Source organism: Anabrus simplex, chromosome 3 (genome assembly GCF_040414725.1).
Source record: "Anabrus simplex isolate iqAnaSimp1 chromosome 3, ASM4041472v1, whole genome shotgun sequence".
In the NCBI taxonomy this organism is placed as follows: Eukaryota; Metazoa; Arthropoda; class Insecta; order Orthoptera; family Tettigoniidae; genus Anabrus; species Anabrus simplex.
In genome coordinates, this window is record NC_090267.1 from 385964454 (window position 1) to 385988864 (window position 24411).

The 24411-nt window shown below is 36.2% G+C and overlaps 1 protein-coding gene across 1 annotated transcript in view; it reads right to left on the reverse strand.

Moving 5' to 3' along the window:
• The window catches only part of LOC136866414 (transient-receptor-potential-like protein), a 208634-nt gene that overhangs the window by 109393 nt on the left and 74830 nt on the right, over window positions 1-24411 (reverse strand). Inside the window, exons 8-11 of the mRNA XM_067143337.2 lie at window positions 12691-12925; window positions 3003-3155; window positions 2026-2281; window positions 745-878 (exon numbers count right to left, since the gene is read on the reverse strand). Of these exons, the coding sequence (XP_066999438.2) occupies window positions 745-878; window positions 2026-2281; window positions 3003-3155; window positions 12691-12925 (778 nt within the window). The remainder of the gene's footprint in view (window positions 1-744; window positions 879-2025; window positions 2282-3002; window positions 3156-12690; window positions 12926-24411) is intronic.

The following is a 24411-nucleotide window of genomic DNA, read 5'->3' on the forward strand; positions in this document are numbered from 1 at the left end:
GTAGTCTTGGGGTAGCATGCCTGCCCCTTCCCGGAGGCCCTGGGTCCAATTCCTGGCCAGGTCAGGGATTTTTACCTGAATCTGAGGGCTGGTTTGAGGTCCACTCAGCCTACGTGATTACAATTGAGGAGCTATCTGACGGTGAGATGGTGGCCCCGGTCAAGAAAGCCAAGAATAACGACCGAGAGGACACGATACCGGGCGATGGGGTCGCACTGTGGAGAAAGAGGTAGGAAGAAGGGATGGTAAGAAGGAAGTGAAGTGGTATTGGCGTGGTCCTAAGTTTGGTCGGTTCGCAAGAAAGAAAGAAAGAAAGAAAGAAAGAAAGAGGAGAAAACTTATAAGTGTATAATTTAGTGTCAGAAAAGTATTGTACTCATCTGTAATAGTATTGTTTGACATTGATATCTCTTAAGTATTGAGGTTATCAAGTTATTGAAAGTATTGAGAACCCATCTCTATTAATTATAATTTACAGATTGAAAAATGCCATAAATTAATTTGTTTCTCCTTTTATCAAGCTAGAGTTTGACAAGCATTTGCCAATTTAAGTGTGAGCCCAATCCGACCTCTATTTGCTTAATTGTATAGTCAAGTAAATAAATACATCAGAAAAGTACTTTTTACTAACTCAGTTTTGATTTTAGGTAATTTTGCTATAGCACTCTTTCCTTTCATTTTTCCATTCAGTGTGGTCGTTAATTATTACTAAAATACATATAACATTGTATTCAGAACACTTACCACAAGCAAATGCGAATAACACAAGACTGTAAATAAAGAAGAACTTCACAATATCGATGACCATTCTGCCTAGCGAGATCTGTAGGGGACCCAGATGTGGATTAATGGAAAACATGTGGACTAACTTCAGTGCACTGGAAGGATAGAAAAGTGTTTTAATACAGACACAAAACTGCATTATTTTTATTATTGTTTTGCTATTTGTTTTATGTCACATCGACACAGACAGGTCTTATGGCAACGATTGGGTAGGATAGGGTTAGGAGAGTGAAGGAAATGACCGTCACCTTAATTAAGGTATAGTGAAACGCTTACATTATTATAGTTTATGATATTCTGAAATGCATCTGTACAAAATAATAAACCTATTAATTACATTCAAAGTCATTATTATAAAAAAATTATAGATTTGGCAAAAATATTTAGTTCTTAAAACAATGGTCCATGTCTTTTGCATTGATATTCAGTGTTTACTGCTATACAAATAGTAATATGTAAGATTCTCAGGTGTATACTGAACAGGTTGTACAGTGAAAATATTTGTAACAGGAGATTTAGTTTCATTAATCATCAAAATTACTGTCTTCCTTGTAAGAGCATTAAGAGACCTTTAATATTTTTGTTATTTGGGAATAATTGTGGAGTCCATGAAACATCATGGAAGAACCCTGAAAATAAGCTGGAATTTTTAGATCAGGTAACTGTCACGACATCTGTGGAGTATAATGAAGAATTATAGAAATGGAGAGGAAGATCATATAAGCAACATTTTGTCTAAATCTGGAGAGTTCATTATGTACATCTTAGGGATTCGCTGGACCTGTGGAATTTGTGCATTTTGAAAATTTGCTTACTATGAAGGACAATCTTTGTAGCCCTGTTTCAAACAGAATTTAGTGGAAGAGGTTGGAAACAAAAATCAAGGTTGAGGATATGGAGAAAATGAAAAAGAAATCTCAGTGATACAAAGTAACAGGAGTAGATGAAATGTGACAAAATCAGACAATGTAAAATTAAATGTCATATTTGTACTGAGTAATCTCAAGGTTTTGTACTGATGACAATGTTCGTTCTGAGCATTGTTTTCCTTGATTTTCACCATCCTTACTCAGATAAATGCTGAGATGTTGCTTTGTGCTCAATAACATTGTATTTATGTGGTCTATTTTGAATTAATTGATTGATTTATCCAATAATTAATTTGTTATTCACTTATTCACTCATTTGTTTAGTTTAATTTCTAATTTGTAATAGTACAACTGAATAATATTTCTCAATTACCTGAAAACATTTGCTGCAGCAAATAATCCCTCTGCCACAAGCTGTGGGTCAAAGTCATCCCATTGTTCTCGAGGGATATATGCTGTTGTTGGATTATATGAAATCTCCATCCTTTGTTGGATGTATGCAACTGTTCGCAATACACCAACAAGCACATACAGCATGTTGCGGGTAAAGTCAATGAAATTCCACATGTCTCGTAGATAACTGCGGATCCCCTCCGTATAGATTTCCATCATCTCTTCCCAGATAAAACCTGTTGGAAGATAGATCTATATTACAATTAAAGAAGACTATACTGGTACCTAATTTTGACTTATTTCTCCCATGTATGTATATGTTTTAGTCTTACATTACAAGTAATAAATCTCACTGTAGACCGTATTGGACATCAGATTATGAACATTAAAATAAGAATAATAATTTACACCACCTTTCCAATACTTATCTTTCCTTATATTTAGGATATAAACATTACAACTGGTGTTGTAAGTTGGGACATGTTTCGCTTAACTGTCGTAAGCATCATCAGCTGAAATATCTTAAATATAAGGAAAGATAAGTACTGTACTGGAAAGGTGGTGTAAATTATTATTCTTATTTTAATGTTCATAATATGTTTTAGTCTGGAAGGTTATAGAGGTAGACCATTCTATTTTATGTGATGCTGACTACAGTAGCTATTGAGTTTGAGAGACTGATGAAGGTCCTTAACTGTTTCCTGTCTGTATTATTTCCTTTCTTTCTTTCTTTCATTCTTTTTTTTCTAAACAAAAATGTTTAAAGCTGATATATTTCATTGCTCCTTAGAAACCTATAAATGTTTAAGATGAACATCTCATTCAAGATGTCATTAAAAAAATATGACTAATATCTTCTCTTATTTATAAGGATTTTTGATAATCAAGAATGGTAAATATTCATATTTCATACATTTTAAAACAACAGAAACAAGCAATTTCCGTGCAGATACTCACCTAAGACATATATGACCACTATCCATTCAAGAGGGGAGGGACCATTACCTCGTTGCCTTCTTAACTGCTCTTCTAAATTTCTTCTCATACTTTCTGTTCCAAATAACTGTATAATTTGCACTTCTGCTCTTTGTGATACCAAAATGAGAATTCCTGGAAATCATTTTTGAGAGTAAATAATATGTAGGCTATAATCATATAAGTAATTAAATTGTAAAATATGAAAACAGATATTGAGATTTATGGGAAGGTAAATGTATAAAATTATTTTCTATACTATATCATACGTGTTCCTTTTCAATAATTTTACATACTTCCAAGAGCTGATCCAAGGGTGCAGGCCAGGCACACCACAACATGGGGAACTGATTTGAGGAGGGCATCAAAATAATGAAAATTAACATACATATTTTTCATTGAATAGAATCTTTTTATAGCAAAAATTATTTCCAGTAGCAGAGTTCCTTTATTAGGTGACTAGCAAGATACCCGTGCTTCGCTACGGTATTACACTGAAATTTATAATTGAATGCTTATTGCTTTAGATATATAATCTGCCGAAATTTGCGATCCGACTCGTTTTCTGCAAGAATCCGCCAAAATTCGCGATCTGACTCGTTTTCTAATAGATTACGGCAAGTTTCCTCCCATTTTTCAATCTTTCTTTCCAGCAATCGATTTCGTACTTCCCGGGGTAGGTCCAGGTATTCCACCCGGTCAGCTGGGTCCCTAAATCTTTGCCATCTTTTCCAATAAGCACTTTTAATATGGATCATATCCTTCAGGAGATCCGGCGTGGTGTCGTCTTGGGTGCCTTGGCGGTACTGAACCTGCCGCCGGACTGCATTCTTAGTAATTACCCGTCCATGACCCGTTTCCAGCGGAGGACGGTCCAGAACATTATTATTATTATTATTATTATTATTATTATTAGATGTTCTGGACCCCGCAGCAAGATGCAAGACCGCTACTTGGCGGTAAATTACATCTGCTGCCATTGTCATTGCTGACAATGTGACCAGCACCATTGTCGCGGGTAGGCAAGTGTGCGGGTTTTCTGACGATACGAATGACTGACTTCCGTGCATTATTTACCTTATTATAGAGGTGAACCATTTGACGGTCAATCGCATTCCTATCGTTTATTTCAAATGTGTTTAAATTTTGATTTATAGGCCAGGAGAATCTACTGTAATCTAAGAACGTTCTCCGAAGGAAAAGATGGCTGTTGAAAACGAACCCAGGAAAGATTAAAAATGATCGATTTATGATCAGAATAAGTACATCGAAAATCTACAGCCTGTTTCCAGTCATTCGACAGGGTCAGGAATGGAATGAATAAAGCCCCATCTAGCGGCGACAATGGGAATTGTGCCGACTGCCGAAGCACTTCTCTGGGGCAATGATCGATGAATGACAAATGAAATGAAATATTGGACAGTGATACAGGAATGAATGATGACAGGAAAAATCGGAGTAAACGGAGAAAAACCTGTCCCGCCTCCGCTTTGTCCAGCACGAATGTCACATGGAGTGACCGGGGTTTGAACCACGGAACCCAGCTGTGAGAGGCCGGCGCGCTGCCGCCTGAGCAACGGAGGCTCCTCATAAGTACATTATGAACAGTAAAATCAATTGGTCTCACCTCCTTTTACACCCCACTGCCGTTAAGTTTTTTAACAACCCCGCCCCCCAAAAAAATTAAAAGAAGGCGTGTTTCTTTATGTTAAAAGGAGATTCCAAACACCAATGTTCACGTCTATTGAATTCAGTTTTGAGATACAAGTATCCCCATAAAAATAATTCACTTTCTCTCACTTCCAATCACACTCCTCCCCCTCCCCCCCAAGTGAATTATCCGGTAAAAAATACTGTTTCTTTAATAGTAAAGGATATTCTAAATACCAGTTATCACGACTCTAATTTCTTCAGTTTTTATTTATGTGTCCTCATGAAAGGAATTCAGCTTATTTTCACTCCCGCCCCCCCCCAAGATGGGTTCACCACAAAACGCGTTATCTTTGTTTTTAAAGGAGATCCAAATACCAATGATCACGTCTATAACAACATTAGTTTTTATTGGATGTATGTATTCTCATACAATTAAGTTCTCATACAATTAAATCAATTAATTTTTCAATTCTTTCACCCCCCTCCCTTCATTGAATTTTCCGAGAATACGTGTTTCTTTACTTTTAAAGCAGATTCCAAATATCAAATTTCACGTCTGTAACATCTTCATTTTTGAGATATCAGTAGCCTAATTAAAAGAATTCAACACCATTTTCAGTCACTTTACCCCCCCCCCCCCCCTCCACCCAAGTGTTATTTCCGAAAACTAAAAATACACGTTTCTTTATTTTTAATAGAGATTAAAAATCCCATTTTTTACTTCTGTAACGTGTTGAGTTTTTTGAGATACTGTAGAAATTCTCATTTTTAAATTTCACCCCTTTTTAGTTCCCCTTAAATGTAGTTTCCAAAAACAAATCACCTATGTTTCTTTACATTTACAGGAGATTCCAAATACACACTTTTTACGTCTGTAACATTTTACGTTTCTCAGATATTCTGTAGATATAGTCTTTCAAAAAATTCACCCCAAATTGTCACTCCTGTTTAACCGCCATTAATTGGATTTTCCTAAAACAAAAAATACGTGTTTCTTTATTTTTAAAGGAAATCCCATATACAAATTTTCAGTTCTGTAATTCTTCAGTTTCTGAGATATATGTATCCTTATTGAAGGCATTCAACCCATTATTCACACTTTTAAACCCCTCCTATTGCGATTTAGGAAAGAAAAAAAAAAAAAAAAAAAAAATACGTGTTCCTTTATTTTTAAAGGAGATTCTAAATACCAGTTTTTTACATCTGTAAACTTTTAAAGTTTTAAGATGTAGACACACTCATTTTAAAAATTCACCCCCCTTTTCACCCCCTGTTATTTGGATTTTCCAAAAACGAAAAAATACCTGTTTCTTTATTTTTAATGTAGATCCCGAATACCAATTTTCAGGTCTGTAATATCTTCAGGTTCTGAAATATAAGTAGCTTCATTAAAAGCATTCAACCCATTTTTTACCCTTTTCCACCCTTCCTATTAGGATTTTCTGAAAACACAAAAATACGTGTTTCTTTATTTTTAAAGGAGATTCTAAATACCAATTTTTACATCTATAATATTTAAAAGTTTTGAGATATAGATACACTCATTTTAAAAATTCACCCCCTTTTCACCCCCACCCCATTAATTGGATTTTCCAAAAACAAAAAATACGTGTTTCTTTACTGTTAAAGGAGATCCCAAACACCAATTTTCAGGTCTGTAATATCTTCAGGTTCTGAAATATAAGTAGCCTCATTAAAGGCATTGAACCCTTTCTTCACCCTTTTCCACCCTTCCTATTGGGATTTTCCGAAAACAAAAAATACGTATTTCTTTATTTTCAAAGGAGATTCTAAATACCAATTTTTACATCTATAAACTTTAAATGTTTTGAGATATAGATACACTCATTTTAAAAATTCACCCCCTTTTCACCCCCCATTAATTGGATTTTCCAAAAACAAAAAAAATACATGTTTCTTTATTTTTAAAGGAGATCCCAAACACCATTTTTCAGGTCTGTAATATTTTCAGTTTCTGAGATATAAGTATCCTCATTAAAGGCATTCAACCCCTTTTTCACCCCTTTTCACCCCTCCTGTTGGGATTTTCCGAAAACAATAAAATACGTGTTTCTTAATTTTTAATGAAGATTCCAAATACCAATCTTTACATCTGTAAACTTTAAAAGTTTTGCGATATAGATGCAATCATTTTAAAAATTCCACCCCCTTTTCACCCTCCCATTACTTGGTTTTTCCAAAAACAAAAAAAATACGTGTTTCTTTATTTTTAAAAGAGATCAATAGTACCAATTTTCAGGTCTGTAATGTCTTCAGTTTCTGAGATATAAGAACCGGAATCCTGATTAAAGGCATTCAACCAATTTTTCACCCTTTTTCATCCCCCCTATTGGGATTTTCTGAAAACAAAAGAATACGTGTTTCCTTATTTTTAATGAAGATTCTAAATACCAATTTTTACATCTGTAAACTTTTAAAGTTTTGAGATTTTTGTTTATAGCCAGAAGAATCTACTGTAATCTAAGAAGGTTCTCCAAAGGAAAAGATGGCTCTTAAAAATGAACCCAAGTGAGATTAAAAATGATCGGTTTATGATCAGAATAAGTACATTGAAAATTCACAGCCTGTTTCCAGTCATTCAACCGGGTCAGGAATGGAATGAATAAGCCCTGCCGAAGCCTGTCGCCCCCCCGTGGGGGAATGATTAAGTGAATGGCAAATGAAATGAAATGATATTGGAGAGTGTTGCTGGAATGAATGATGACGGGGAAAACCGGAGTAGCCGGAGAAAAACCTGTCCCGCCTCCGCTTTGTCCAGCACAAATCTCACATGGAGTGACCGGGATTTGAACCACGAAACCCAGCGGTGAGAAGCCAGCGCGCTGCCGCCTGAGCCACGGAGGCTCCTTATAAGTAGATTAGGAACAGTAAAATCAATTGGTCTCACCTCCATTTTCACCCCACAGCGGTTAAGTTGATTTACCTCCCCCCCCCAAAAAAAAAGAAAACGTGTTCCTTTATGTTTAAAGGAGATTCCAAATACCAATGTTCACGTGTGTTACCTTCAGTTTTGAGATATATAAGTATTCCCATAAAAATAATTCACTTTTTCACTTACTTTCACACTCCCCGCCCCCCTTAAGTGAATTTTCCGGCAAAAAACACTTGTTTCTTTAATAGTAAAGGATCTTCTAAATACCGATTATCTTCAGTTTTTGAGATATGTGTCCTCATGAAACGAATTCAACTCCTTTTCATACTCCGCCCCCCCCCCAAACGCGTCGTTTTATTTTTAAAGAAGATCTAAATACCAATTTTCACGTCTGTAACAATTTTAGTTTTTATTAGGTGTAAGTATCCTCATACAATTAATTCAATGAATATTTAAATTTTTCACCCCCCCCCACCTTCATTGGATTTTCCGGGAATACCTGTTTCTTTACTTTAACAGGAGATTCCAAATACCAATTTTTACGTCTGCAACATTTTACGTTTCTGAGATATACTGTAGATATAGTCTTTCTAAAAATTCTAAAATTTGTCACTCTTGTTTAACCCCCATTAATATTACATTTTCCAAAAACAAAAAATTTATGTTTTTGTATTTTTAAAGGAGATTCCATATACTAACTGTCTGGTCTGTAATATCTTCAGTTTCTGAGATATAAGTATCCTCATGAAAGACATTCAACCCCTTATTCACACTTTTCACCCCTCCTATTGGGATTTTCCGAAAACAAAAAAAATACGTGTTCTTTTATTTTTAAAGGAGATTCTAAATATCAATTTTTATATCTGCAAACTTTTGAAGTTTTGAGATATAGATACACTCATTTTTAAAATACACCCCCCTTCACCCCCCCCCACTATTTGGATTTTCTAAAAACAAAAAATACATGTTTCTTTATTTATAAAGGAGATCCCAAATACCGATCTGTAACATCTTCAGTTTCTGAGAAATAAGGATCCTTATTAAAGGCATTAAATTATTTTTCACCTCTTTTCACCCCTCCTATTGGGATTTTCCGAAAACAAAAAATACGTGTTTCTTTATTTTGAAAGTAGATTCTAAGTACCAATTTTTACATCTGTAAACTTTTAAAGTTTTCAGATATAAATACACCCATTTTAAAAATTCACCCCCCTTTCAACCCTCCACTACTTGGATTTTCCAAAAACAAAAAGTACATGTTTCTTTATTTTTCAAGGAGATCCCAAATACCTTTTTTCAGGTCTGTAATATCTTCAGTTTCTGAGATATAAGTATCCGCATTAAAGGCATTCAACCCCTTTTCACCCCTCCTATTAGTATTTTCCGAAAACAAAAAAATACATGTTTATTTATTTTTAAAGGAGATTCTAAATACCAATTTTTACATCTGTAATCTTTTAAAGTTTTAAGATGTAGGCACACTCATTTTAAAATTTCACCCCCCTTTTCACCCCCCCCATTATTTAGATTTTCCGAAGATGAAAAATACCTGTTTCTTTATTTTTAAAATAGATCCCAAATACCAATTTTTAGGTCTGTAATATCTTCAGGTTCTGAAATATAAGTAGCCTCGTTAAAGGCATTTCAACCCATTTTAACCCTTTTCCACCCTTCGTATTGGAATTTTCCGAAAACAAAAATTACGTGTTTCTAAATTTTTAAAGGAGATTCCAAATACTAATTTTTACATCTATAAACTTTAAAAGTTTTGAGATATAGATACACTCATTTTCAAAATTCACCCCCTTTTCACACCCCCATTAATTGGATTTTCCAAAAACAAAAGAATATGTGTTTCTTTATTTTTAAAGGAGATCCCAAACACCAATTTTCAGGTCTGTAATATTTTCAGTTTCTGAGATATAAGTATCGTCATTAAAGGCATTCAACCCATTTTTCACCCCTTTTCACCCCTCCTATTGGGATTTTCCGAAAACAAAAAAATACGTGTTTCTTTATTTATAATGAAAATTTCAAATACCAATTTTTACATCTGTAAACTTTCAAAGTTTTGAGATATTGATACACTCATTTTAATAATTCACCCCCCTTTTCCCCGTCCCATTAATTGGATTTTCCAAAAACAAAAAAAATACGTGTTTCTTTATTTTTTAATGAGATCAAGTGTACCAATTTTCAGGTCTGTAATATCTTCAGTTTCTGAGATATAAGTACCGGTATCCTAATTGAAGGCATTCAACCCCTTTTTCACTGTTTTTCACCCCTCCTATTGGGATTTTCTGAAAACAAAAAAATACGTGTTTCCTTATTTTTAAAGAAGATCCTAAATACCAATTTTTACATGTGTAAACTTTTAAAGTTTTGAGATATAGATACACTCATTTTAAAATTTCAACCCCCCTTTTCACCCCCTTAGCGACGGAATATCCAAAAATCCTCTCTTAGCGAGCACCTACATCTTAATATGAATGTATCCACAAAATTTCATTTCTTTATGTCCAGTAGTTTTGGCTCGGCGATGATGAATCAGTCAGTCAGGACAAGTTATTTTATATATATAGATTTCACATTAAGAAATTAATTACAGTAATTAATTTATTGCACCATATACTTTCTGTTACACCTTCTGCATATTTTGACTATTCTCATCTTAGTTGGTTACTGGCAAACATAGCTTCAATAAATTAACACTAATAAAAATATATCTGCACTCTATAATAGTAAACTCATGCCTTAGTCCCAAGGTGGTGGAGCTCTTTTCAGGCTCAAGGTGAGCTGCATATACAGTTTTAACCACATACCAGCCTTCCTGTCATTCTTAAATCTCTGGCAGTATTGGGAATTGAATCCAAGCCCCAGAGGATGGCAGCTAACAGATTTAACCATTATGCTATGGAGATGGACTGCTCTACAATGATCCAGGACCATTTATCAGTTTTAGCAAACATCTCAACCCTGAATTAAATTGTGAAAAACTTATGACAACTCTGACATGATTAATACTTTTGTGGAAAGCAAGCCAGGAGGGTATTCTCAAAATTGTCTATTAAATATAAGTGATCACTTTAATGCGAAAGTTTGAAAGTACCATCATATACCAGTACTCATTAATACTTAGATTTATTGGTTCCTCAACCAGTCCTATTTGCTTTTTTCTTTTCCATTTTCACCACTCCACTTCTTTCTTCTACTTACAAAGGCTGCAAGAAAATGTATATCCAATTAAGAATTAAGAGTAGAGCTACTGGAATTACTTGTGTATGTGTGGTTTTCTTTTTTTTGTTAAAAATTATGAAGTAAGGATGCATTAAGTGTTTTTTCATAATACTGCAAGGAAAGAACAAAATAATTATTGTAAATGAACAATGACAACTCTGACATGATTAATACTTAATCCGTGAGAGGCTTCAGTTGGAAAATAATTATATTGGTAGAACTGACCACATGTACAAAATTAGAAGGAATTTTAGCAGAAGCGATTGGGGTAAATTTTCATTCATTGGGAAGGGCGTGAAGGAGTGGAACAGTTTACCAGGGGTAGTGTTTGATCCTTTTCCAAAATCTGTACAGATATTCAAGAAGAGAATAAACAACAACAGAGAAAATAAATGAAATGTTAGAGGGCATTCGACCAGTGCAGGATATTGTAAAAAAAAAAATGTGTGTGATTAAATTAATTCCATCCCCTGGTCTATGGAGTTTGGACAGCCCAAGTAGGGGACTGCCTGTAGGGGTGAAGTACAGTGGGGACTTCGAGGGCCCTGGGAACGCTACGGTAGCTGTGAAGGCCCTTCAGGAACTTGGAAAAGTAGTGGCGAAAGGGGCTCTGGTTAAGACGCAGCAGGTCGTTATGCTACTTAGGTTCCAAAATGGGTAAAATATAAATATGTAAATAAATTCAATGTTAATTTTAATCTTATACCAGTTGTATATTATTATTAGAAGTAATTTCACATACTGTATATGAGTTGACTATGTTTGTAAGATATTATAAGTAGAATTTTGTAAACAATATAAATTTATTAAGGATGATGTGTGTGTTTAATAGAACAAATTATTAGCGTAAATTGTATAATATTGTATTCTAGGAAAATTTTCTTCATCTCTTATTAATTTAAAATTTAGTGCTTGACAATAATGTATTTTAGTGTACCATTTGCCACCGAGGTAGACACCTCATTTGCAAATAAAGAGATTTTGATTTAATATCATAATGCAGTTTCTGGCAATACTTAATGTAATACTATAGTGTGCAGGCCTGGTCCATACAAATTTCTTACAGAGGGCCACTTATGATGTTGGCACTCCATCTGATTTTTCAAGGTTTTGGGTCCCTTAAGCACTGAAACATATCTCCATGATAATATTTTAAGGGACACATTTGAAGACTCCAAACAGAAACATCTATGATTGAAGTTAATATTAATGTTATTCAAATTCATTCCATCCTATTGCAATCAAATATGGTTTGGTGGATCTGGATAGAATGTTAGTAAACATAAAAATGTAAATGGGTGGACTGAGTTTACACTGGAGATAATATGTGATGGTTTATACTTATATGGTGTATGTAAAGTGGCACTGCTGCTGATGAATAAGTACATGCATATGATAACTCTTACAATACAGACTGTCCAGAAATTATTGAGGTTCTACATTACGGGCATTAACCTTCCTCCCTATTCCAATGATGAATATGAACATACAATTTTGTATCATGAAATATTTTTCCTACTATGAGGGTGCCGTTACTTACACCCCTTCTGTTCAATCAATCAGTCAGTTATATAGTTCTCCATCTGGTTTTCTTAGCTTTTATCATTCTCTTCTTCTTTAGATTTCCTACTTTATAATTGGTCTAATATAAAATTTGTATTGATAAATTATTTTAGAATAAATATGTCCCTGTCAGATTATTTGAGAACATGTAGGGATGGGTCATCAAACATAACTCAGTCATGTTTGGAACATGATTGTTAAAAATGAGAAAAATAATCATACAAATACTTCAGACTCATATATAATCTTTTGAATGTTTAATTGGTAGTTGTCTTGTACACTGCTAAGACTATTATTACAATGTTCTTTTATTCATTCACATACCTAGAAAGAATAGATATGATGAGGCATGGATAAGAAACTTCATGAATGGTTTCCGTACAAGTTTTCCAGTCGAGGTGTTTGGTGCGATCATGTATAGAGTACAATAGAAAGGGAACAGCAGGGCTACTGAGACAATTTCCATAAGTTTCTGCATATTAGACTTTCTTCGAAAACCAGGCAGACCTTCATACCAGATGGCTGCCAACAATTGTTGAATGTTGGGATGAGCCACAAACTAAAACAGAATAAATAGTAAAAGGATAAAAACTCTATTAATTATGAAATTAATTAAAATGTAACTGAAGATTTTTCTTCACACTATTTAGAAAACTTCACATGTGTATACTCTATCAGTTTTTCTCAACATGTATAAGATTTCAGGTTTTGCTTCACATTCTTTACTGACTAATACTCTCACACTGCCATGTATTAATAAGATGAACTTATGTAAAACACTGTATTTCCAAGTCATCCAAATAAGGAACTGCTCATTCTTAACAATACATGACATATTTTTCTACAAAGTTAAAAAAAATTACAACCAGCAATAACATAATAATTATGTATATTGCAGGCTAAGCTTAAAAATGTCACCACTAAATTTCTGCAGTACTGCTAGTATTCCCATTATGAAGAGATTATGAAGGACCTATCACCAAACTTTAGGGAATGAATTGTCAATTATAAAACACTGTAAGTGGCTATGCGAATAAAATTATGTGCATATTGTACATAAAACAGTGTTGTGGTGATGCCACATTATAATAGCTTTCTTGATTAGGAGGTGGAGTTATACTGATGCAAGTTGAACCTGATTGTTTGTTGACAATAGGGGCCTCCTTGCCTGTCCTATGTCGACCACTCCACCTCAAGTGCTAAATTTGTTGTTTTGAACGACAGTTTTAACATATGATTTTAATTGGACTTCATGCTTCATATCATGTTCACGCCGCACCATTTTAACATTAAAGATTGACAAGACGCCATCACGCCGCGTCACAGGATACAAATACTTTGCATTTACTTATTTCAGTGTGTCCTCGCCTTATTTTTAATGTTATGTATTTGTATTTGTGACTGAAGATGTCCTATAAGAGGACAAAACATGTTTCAGGAGTGTAATTTAATGTAGTCTTCTTAATAAAGACAATTACAGTATTGTAAAGGTGGAATTATAAAATCCAAATTTTCACAAGTTGATACTTTGACTTTTGAAGTTTATAACGTGCAATAATCCAAATATGGTGTTGAAGCTAAAGTGTTTAGAAAATTTAAGTTGCCATTGATAAATGTTTGTTATACTCCACTTAAACTCAGATAATGTATTTGTTACCTGTTTCAAAAATATCATTGGAGGTTTAAAGAGTGAAACTCAAGTAAATACAATTAAATCTGTGAAACTTGACAGTGTTCTTATTACAGGGCTCACGTACCACTGTTGATCTACTGAAATCTTTAAGAATTAATTCTGGATAAAAATACTGATTGTAAGAAGTATTACCATATTTACTTGAATATTGGCTATTGTCACATATTAGCTGCATTCCAAACTTTTGACTGAAATATTTGTGTACATTTTTGTCCTGATTAAGATTCACACTTCCAGTTCATGAGTTTGCTGCATGAATGTGCACCTACAATAACAAAGAGAAAGAGCCACTGCCACGCACAGTCTCAACAGAGCAAGTTCCCAGGTGTTGAGGAAGCATTATTGGAATGGGTGAGAGAGATGTGGAACAACAGTTGCAGGGTTTTCCACAAAATATTATGACTAAGAGCACAGGAGTTGCATGTTCCCACAATATTCCAGGAAACTTATTCAAGGCAAGACGCTGCATTATGTGGCATAATAATAAATAATAATAAATAATAATAATAATAATAATAATAATAATAATAATAATAATAATAATAATAATAATAATAATAATAATAAATACCGGTATCTTTGTGCCAAGAACTGTCTAAAGACTGCACTGATAAAGTTACAGAGTTTCACAAGCATGTGATCAGGTTAAGGCAGCAAAACTTGTACCTCCTCTCACAGATCAGCAACGCTGACCAAACTGTGTATTTTGACATGCCAAGGAACACTACTGTTTCTGAGAAGGGAGTGGCATATGTTCTAATTAAAACTACTGGCAAGATTGATTTTATTAGCTCCAAGCTCTTGCTTCACAGCATTAACAAGTTGGCCACTAAGGCTGACCAGTACAAGTAAGGCCTACTTTTGGAGCACCAGGTCTTTGCTGCCACATAGAACGTATCCATTCACACATCATTTGCTTGTCCATCCAGTCTTTTACTTGAATAATTAGATGGATACCATTACATATATTTCTTATTAGATTCCATACTGCAACTTTTACTTGTAAAGAGGTATTATCCACCTTTCTCAATACAGTAAAATTTGTGATATATTGTCCGGCTCCATGGGTAAATGGTTAGTGGTCCGGCTCCATGGCTAAATGGTTAGTGTGCTGGCCTTTGGTCACAGGAGTCCCAGGTTCGATTCCCGGCGGGGTTGGAAATTTTAACCAAATTGGTTAATTTCGCTGATATAGGGGCTGGGTGTATGTGTCGTCTTCATTATCATTTCATCCTCATCACAATGCACAGGTCGCCTACGGGCGTCAAATCAAAAGACCTGCATCTGGCAAGCCGAACTTGTCCTCGGACACTCCTGGCACTAAAAGCCATACGCCATTTCGTTTTTTTGTGGGTTTTTTTGGTGATATATTAAATCAGAACTATTAGGTGTAGGGATGTGGCGAGCCCATCGTCCAGTGGGCAACCACTGCAATCAGCCTCCTGAGTGTTGGCGGGTAAACCACAGACTTAACTGACATGAGGAAATGCGTGCCAGGCACTAATCATCTAGTGCATAATAAAGTATCAACACGAAGATCCGTGGTAGGCCTAGCAAGCCAGTGGTAGCGTCTTCGAATTCTTTCAATAATCAAACGAGCCTCGGATGGAGATAAAGAATAATACCGAAATTGACAAAGTCTTCGAGCAGATCTGGCAGGTATGATGGCCAACATGGCTCTGATGAAAGACAGATATGTCTGAAGAACAATGTAAGAATTGGGACTATGAATATTTTGACCCTGACTGGAAAAACGGAAGGGCTTATCGATATGATGAAGAGGAAAAAATCTATCCATATTGGGAATGAGTGAAACAAAATGGAGAAAGGCAGGTAGCAAGATTCTCAGAGATGGCTACAACTTACTATGGAGTGGACGCGAGGAAGAGGCCAGAAATGGTGTAGCTTTCTTGATAACAAAAGACATGGACGCCATTACCGAAGTATCCTATAAGAATGATAGGATCATTAAAATTATCTATGCAGCTGGAGTCCACAAATTACACGGTAGTGCAGGTATATGCACCACAGGTTGGATGTAGTGCTCAAGAGAAGGAACAATTCTGTCAAAATCTTTTTTTTTTTTTTTGCTAGTTGTTTTACGAATTATAATATTAACACTGATGATGGACCTTAGTGTCCGAAAAATGGTTATGTTTTAATAACGTGTGTGCTGATACGACTGTATATATCAATAATAATAATATAATAATAATAAAATAGTTGTTTTACGTCGCACCGACACAGATAGGTCTTACAGCAACAATGGGACAGGAAAGGGGTAGGAGTGGGAAGGAAGCGGCCGTGGCCTTAATTAAGGTACAGCCCCAGCATTTGCCTGGTGTGCAAATGGGAAACCACGGAAAACCATTTTCAGGGCTGCCAACAGTGGGGTTCGAACCTACTATCTCCCGAATACTGGATACTCTGTCAAGATCTAGAAGATATAATTCATGAAGAAAATGTCATCATCATTGGGGACTTAAATGCACAAGTTGGGACAGACAGACTTGGCTATGAGGAAATCATTGGACCACATGGGTTTGGGAACAGAAATGCAGAAGGTGAACAACTGCTTGATTTGTGCAGAAGAAATGGATTGATCATCAAAAATACCTTCCTCCAAAAACAAGACAGCCACAAGATAACAAGATATAGCTGGGATGGAAAACATAAGTTGCTCATCGATTATATCATCACTAACAAAGGAGGAGGGAATTATGTAACTGATGTCAGAGTTATCCCCAGTGAGTGTATGGACAGTGATCATAGATTATTGATTGCAGACCTAAATCATGTGGCTAACACAACCCCGAAGAAAAGAAAAAGAAAACGTAAAGAGAAGACTTGGAAATTAGAAGAAGCCAAGCTGAAGGAAGAATATAAAATAAGGATACAGAGACACTTACCAAAAGGGGAAATGAATACAGTAGAAGAAGAATGGAAAATTTTTAAGGATACTTTGGAGGGTGGGTGAAGCTAAAGACCTGTGTGAGTAACAGGATCTACCATGAAAGAAAAAGAGACACCTTGGTGGAATGACAGAGTCAGATTGGCTATAAAAGAGAGAAATTGGGCAAAAAGGATGCTAGACAAAGAAAAGCAAAGAGATGCACAAGATCCAGGTGGCCAAGAAATAACTAAACTACAGGAACTCTACAGGGCAAAAAAACTTACAGCTAAGATGATAGTAAGAGAAGAGAAAGAGAAAAAATGGAATGAGTTTGTGGAAAAGTTGGAAGAGGACAGCAGAGGAAACAAGAAACTTCTTTACAGAGTAATTAAAAGAAATCAAAATAACCTAGAAGACATGAAGGTAATAGAGCAGGACAGTGGATCAGTAGTACGAGATGAAGATGGAATCAGGAGAGAATTCAAGACCTTCTTTGACAAGCTCCTGAATGGAGAGGCATCAAATGTAATTCAAAACAGAGAAGAATCTGGAAAAAGTGAAGAGCTCAGTAAAAATATGGAGCCACCAATCACATGGCTGGAGATAGAGAAGAGCCTTAAAAGTATGAAGAAAGGGAAAGCTGCAGGAATAGATGAGTTAAGTGTGGACATGTTAAGAGCAGGAGGAACCCCAGCAATCCAATTGCTATATAGACTCCTAAATGTAGTATGGCAGAAAAACACCATCCCAGAAGACTGGAAGAAAGGTACAATTGTACCTATATTCAAGAAAGGCAGCGGACAGAATTGTACCAACTACTGTGGCATCACTCTACTCTCTCATGGACTAAAAAATTCTGGAAAAAATTATAGAGAGTAGACTATGAGAAATTGTAGAACCACTTTTAGAAGAGGAACAATATGACTTTAGGCCTGGAAGATCAACAACAGATCTTATATTTGCTGTCAAGATGCTGATATAAAAACATTGGGAAAAAGAGAAGCCTTTATATCTACTGTTCCTTGACGTTGAAAAGGCCTATGACAGCATACCAAGGGAGCTTATTTGGGAGTGCCTGAGAAAGCTCGAAGTTCGAGACAGTCTAATTTCAAAAGTTAAGGTGCTTTACGAGAAAACCAGAAGCTGTGTACAAGTCGGTTCTGGACTGTCAGACTGGTTTGAGACAAAAAGCGGAGTACAACAAGGTAGTGCTTTGTCGCCCCTATTATTTATCATTGTAATGGATACCAAATTAAAAGCGTTAAAAGAAAAGAGACAACAAGACTTATAAGCATTTGCATTTGCATTTGCAGATGATTTAGTAATTTGGGGTAACTCCGAGAAAGATGTAGAAGAGAGACTGCAGGGGTGGAGTCAGGAGTTTGAAAGATATGGATTAAACATTAACAAGGCTATAACAGTGGTGTTGAAGGTACAGAAGGGTGACAATCAGCCAGAAATCATGCTAAATGGCACTAAGCTGGACAGTGTCACAGAATTTAAGTACTTGGGTAGTATAATGTCCAAGGATAACTTAGCTAAATATGAAGTAAACAGTCGAATCAGCAAAGCAATACATTTTTACCTCCAAGTAAGACAGCTACTATAGGATAAACAAGTACCACTCAAAACCAAAATGACACTGTATAAATCATACTACACCCCTATCCTCACATACAGCCTGGAAACCGTTACATTAACAAGAAAGGACACTCGAAACTCCAAGCAGCAGAAATGAAGTTCCTACGCACAATGATCCAGAAGACCAGGAGGGATAAAATCAGCAATGAAAAAGTAGGAGAAGACGTAGGACTAGAAGACTCCTTACTCCAGAAGATCCAAAAGGCAAGACTGAAGTGATTTTGTGATGTGAAAAGAATGAGTGCCAACAGGTCTGCAAGAAAGGAGTATGAAAGAGAAATCAGGGGAAAGAGACCAGTGGGAAGACCTAGAGAAAAATGGACAGACTTAGTGAAGAAGGATGTAGAGGAGAGAGGTCAGGATTGGGAGCGGATTGTGAATGAAGAATGGTTCATGGACAGAACAAAATGGAAGGGGCTCTTATACCACACCTGGGAAACTGGAGTTGGTCAACGATGATGATGATGATGATTAAATCAGAACTAATAAAACCGATCTCGTTGTGATTCCAGGTGGTCTAACATCAATCTTGACATGGATATGTCAGTGAACAACTCCTTTAAAATCCATTTGCGGTGAAAGTGTTCAGAATGGATAGCTTCTGGAAACCATTAATACCAGTACACGCCAGTGCTAAGCATCTGCCGCTCCAGCTGATCTGTCAGTAAATTATTCAGGCTTGGGGTAACATATCAGAATGCTCCTTACTGGATTAACAACAAACTACTTGATAGAGTAATATTTATTGTGGAAATTGGTAAAGCTTTTTCTGAGGATTTTTTTTTACTAATGGCTTTACGTTGTGCACCGACACAGATAGTCTTATGGCGACGATGGGATAGGAAAGGCCTAGGAGTTTGAAGGAAGCGGCCGTGGCCTTAATTAAGGTACAGCCCCAGCATTTGACTGGTGTGATAATAGGAAACCACGGAAAACCATCTTCAGGGCTGCCGACAGTGGGATTCGAAGCCACTATCTCCTGGATACAAGCTCACAGCCACGCGCCTCTAACCACATGGCCAACTCGATGGGTGGAATTTTTTTTTTTTTTAATGTACCAAAGTTGTCAACATTTCAGCTTGTTCCTCCTCTATTGTAATCTACCTATCAGAGGCTTACAAATATGTTCTCTAGCCAATCAAACCCGGGGGTGTGTAGGAGAATTCAGCCTATAAGCAAAGTGTAGTTACAATTTAATCTGGAAGCTTCCCCTACAGAACTGTAAAAGCAAGGCACTTTAGGGCCGTCTTGTCTAAATTGTTCCAGTGCTTGAGAGTGCGACCTGACAGAGGCCTAGGAGGTAGGGGCATGGCCTGCTTGAAGAACATCCAGGAATACAAGGTAATGGCAGAATTTACCTAAACATGTGATAGCGCCTGCAGGTAGTTTGACGTGAGGCTTCATCCATTTTCTTTTAATGTAATTTTGTAACCTGGTGGTTTAAATGTAGGATTTTCTGGAAATTCCGAGGACTCTGGTTCTATTCCCTACTCAGAAATATGAAATGTAAGGGAACGAAGAGTGGTGAACCTCTGCTGTCTCCCATTCAACCTTGCAATTGTGTGACTAAAGTTTACAACCTCAAAATTTTGTAAATCTTGCCTTGGCTTTAAATATTCCTCCTTTAGTCACCTCTTTTTAGTATAGGATTAGCTTCTGTATCTTTGGGCCTTTAAGCCCACTTAGATTTCCAGACATTTCTATAAGGAGTGCTGGTGTTTCGCCTCCTTGCCTTTTGTTAATGACCAGTTATGTGTAACTTTTTTTTTTTTAATGCTTAAGGCCGTGTAGTATGGATTATTATGTCCCTGTTTATTCTGCATTATTCATAGGGTAACTGTTTCTTCATGTTAGTTCCCTTTGGGAACAGTGACTAATTTTATTGTTAAGCAATGATAAGCCCAACATGGGGCAACCGTGTATGAAAGCTTTGAAGTGGGGTTACCCGATGGGTTGCCTAGTGTAATTTTAAGTGTGTCATAAGAAACTGATTGTCAATTTGAGGCTAGACTCTTGTATTTTGGAGCTCAGACTCCTATGTAGGGTACCTGCCCAGAGGAAATCTTGCTCTTAAAATATTGTACCTGTCAGGAGCAATAATGCTCTTCTCTATGTAATTTAACAACTAGATAAATATCTCAAGTTTTGTTTCTGATTTCAGGTCTTCTAAGTCCAAGATATTGTTGGAGCTGATGAGCGCATTATTAAACTTTTCAATTATTTTGTTATCCTATTAGATTTTCTATCTCAATTTTAAGAAAGGAAAGAAATAAAATTTCCAAATTTTGTTATGTTAAAAGTTGCTCTAAGTAATCCCCTGTCCACCCACTCAACCCAGGTGCCTCCTATTCCTCCTTGAACCATGAAAACTCCATAACAGACTCCATAAAGAACAGCATAGGACAATGGAATCGGGACTGGAAGATGGTGTTGGATGAGGAACTGTTGTTTTAAATATTCAAATGGTATGAGTAAAGACCTGGACTCAAAGATAAGGCTTTTTTAGGATGACATTACAGTATACAATGGTAAATAAGTTATGGGATTGTGAAGAACTGCAAAGAGACCTTGATGAAGTTATGAGATGGACAGCAAACAATGGTATGATGATAAATGGGGTAAAAATCAGGTTGTAACTTTCACCAAGTCCTAACAGTTTTAATTACTGCGTTGATGAAGTGAAAGTATCCAATGGGGACCATTGGAAGTAGTTAGGTGTTAATATAGGGAAAGATCTTGATTGGGGTAATCACATTAACGAGGTTGTAAATATGTATGTATGTTGGGTATTCAGCCTGAAGGCTGGTTTGAACCTCCACAGCTATGCTGATGTGGAACTAACCCTTGTTAATGAACAGGGGAACTGTCCATCACAGGAAATGCTGGCAACTGTGATTTTGATTCAGTAATCGGTTGCTGTCGCATGTCATGTGCAAATCTCCCGCATGCTCTGTTCCGAGTACATCGCAGGAACATTATGTGTGAGTGAGTGAGAGGAGCAGACATGTTTAGTGACCAGTTGAATGCAACACAAAATGGTGCTCACGATAAAACAGCATGCGTTCATTGTCGAGTGTTATGCGAAGCACAATTAGTGGAAAACCTGTTCGGTGATACAATTAAAAAAATGAAAGAAGCACATCTAACCCTGGGCATAATGTAGATGTTTAACAAGTATGAAATTTTGACATTTGACGAAACTCATTCTGTCTTCAGGCAGAGCTGTTGAAATGTGCTGTCTCCTTCCGACTGTTGTGGGCATTCTTTGCTTTATGATTTCCGAGGGTTCCCTAAACAATACCAGCTAAATGCAATGCTAAAATGGTCCCTTATACAAGTTCACTGCCTACTGCTAATTGTCATAATGGCAGGGTGTTAACGCCAAGTCCATAGGTACGTTGTAGCCGTCCTTTTGTGAGATAATGTTTCTTGAAAAGCACTTGATCAAGGATTTAGCATTAATGGGACTGAAATTGCTGGATGTTTGATCCGGGAAATTGTTTCTTCAAGGAGAGGATAATGAGGGATTTTTACAATATTATTTAATTGGGATGTTCGCGGGACATTGCGATTCGAACAAATAATATGGGAAAACGTAGTTTTAGGGAATGGATAATGGAGGTTTCACTGTATTTAAAATAAAGTTCTAAGTTTATAGTTTGTAACTGGCCCAGAAAGACATATTTATGTCATAGTTCTACTTGAGCGCCTATATTGAACAGATGATTAGAGAACAACTTAGTGCGGCTGTTGAAATGTCATAAATATAATGTCTTTCTGGGCCAGTTACAAACTATAAACTTTGAACTTATTCAATATCTTTTGAATAAGACTATATCAAGTACACATGCTAAGGTCCAATATTATGTATAAATGGCACAGTGTTGGAATGCATTTCCTTACTAAGTTCTTACATAATAGATTTACCTTTGTTCTCTATTCACTTTCATCATTTTGTAAACAATATTTTATACTTTCATTCATATTCAATATTGACCATTGCTCAAGGCCATCAACATTGTTCATTTCCACTTGTATCTAAATCAAGTTACTCATGCAATGGCTGCTTTTTTAAGTGAAGTTTTTTAACATATTCAATTTTGTATATTTTATATTTAAAAAATCAGGTACCTGATATGGTTTGAGGTAATGCTATGGCCGGTGATGCCCTGTAGGAAAGGGCGAAACATGTACCAATTCTTCTTTAATGAGGATTTAACTGTAACTTAAATATTGAGTTGTATTGAATAGATGGAAGAAAAATAAATTTCTCATATTTTTCATGAGATTATTTTCAATTCGGATTTGCTATGATTTTCATTACTTGTAATAAGTGGTATATTCTGAGCTGTCAGTGGTGAGATGGTGTGGAAAGACATCAGTAGACGAATAAGTTTGAGTGGTGTCTTTAAAAGTAGGAAAGATCACAATATGAAGATAAAGCTGGAATTTAAGAGGACAAATTGGGGTAAATATTCATTTTTGGGAAGGGGAATCAGGGATTGAATAACTTACCAAGGGAGTTGTTCAATAAATGTCCATTTTCTTTGCAATCACTTAAGGAAAGGCTAGGAAAACAACAAATAGGGAATCTGCCATCTGGGCGACTGCCCTAAATGCAGATCAGTAGCGACTGATTGATTAAATCAACACTCATTGTAGGGCCATTTTGGCAGATCTTCAGCCTTGATTCTGAAAGCATAAGAGAAGAAGAAAGCCAGGTAAACAAAAGAAATGGGAAGAGACATGAGATAAAGATGAAAACCAGTGGTAAGAGATTGGGAAGCAGAAACGAGATCATTGGGAGCTAAGAAGAAATAGATGTAGAAGAACTGTGATGGATGAGGAGAGAACCAATCTGATTGAAGATGTGGAGACTGTCCTTGTACTTCTTCTTCTTATGACACCGTCTCCCTTCGAAGGTTGGCGATCCAATTGATTATGATTACACGCGAAACGGCAGCACGGAAGATTTCTATCGACGTATGTCCATACCACTGCCGCTAGTCTTTCAGCCAGGAATTTCTCCGTCTTCCCACAGATCTTTTCCCATCAATCTTCCCTTGAATGATCAGTCGGAGAAGTTCGTATCGTTCACCTCTCATGATGTGCCCGAGGTAGCTGAGGTTACGCTCCTTGATGGTTATGAGAAGCTCTTTCTTCTTGTTCAAGATGTTGAGGACTTCTTCATTTGTCTTCTTTTCTACCCAAGATATTCGGAGTATTCTTCTGTATAAGTACATTTCAAAAGATTCAATATGCTTCTCCAATAAAGGGCTAAGCGCCCACCCTTCGAAACCATACAGAAGGACAGGAAAGACATAACACCGTAGCATTTGAACTCTGAGCTGGAGGTTGAGTTCTCAGCTGGTGAATAAGGTCCTCATGGTATTGAACATATTTTTTGCTTGTCCAATCCTGGATAAGATTTCGCATTTTGAATCACAATGCTGGTTAACTAGAGTTCCAAGATATTTGATAGATGATACTTGTTGGACGATGTTGTTGTTGATGTAAAGGGAGGCCTGTTTTGGTGTGTTTGAGAATACAATCAGCCTGGTCTTGTTAATATTCAAGGATAAACCGTAGGTTTCACTGGTCCTTACGATGTTGTTTATAATGATTTGAAGATCACTAGAGTTGCTGGCTAACACAATCATGTCATCAGCAAATCAGATGTTATTAATGACAAAGCCATTGATCTTGATACCTAGATTAACATCTTCCATAGCCTCTCTGAACACAGCTTCAGAGTAGATGTTGAAAAGGAGTGGGGACAGGACACATCCCTGGCGGACACCTCTTCGTAAAGCTATGT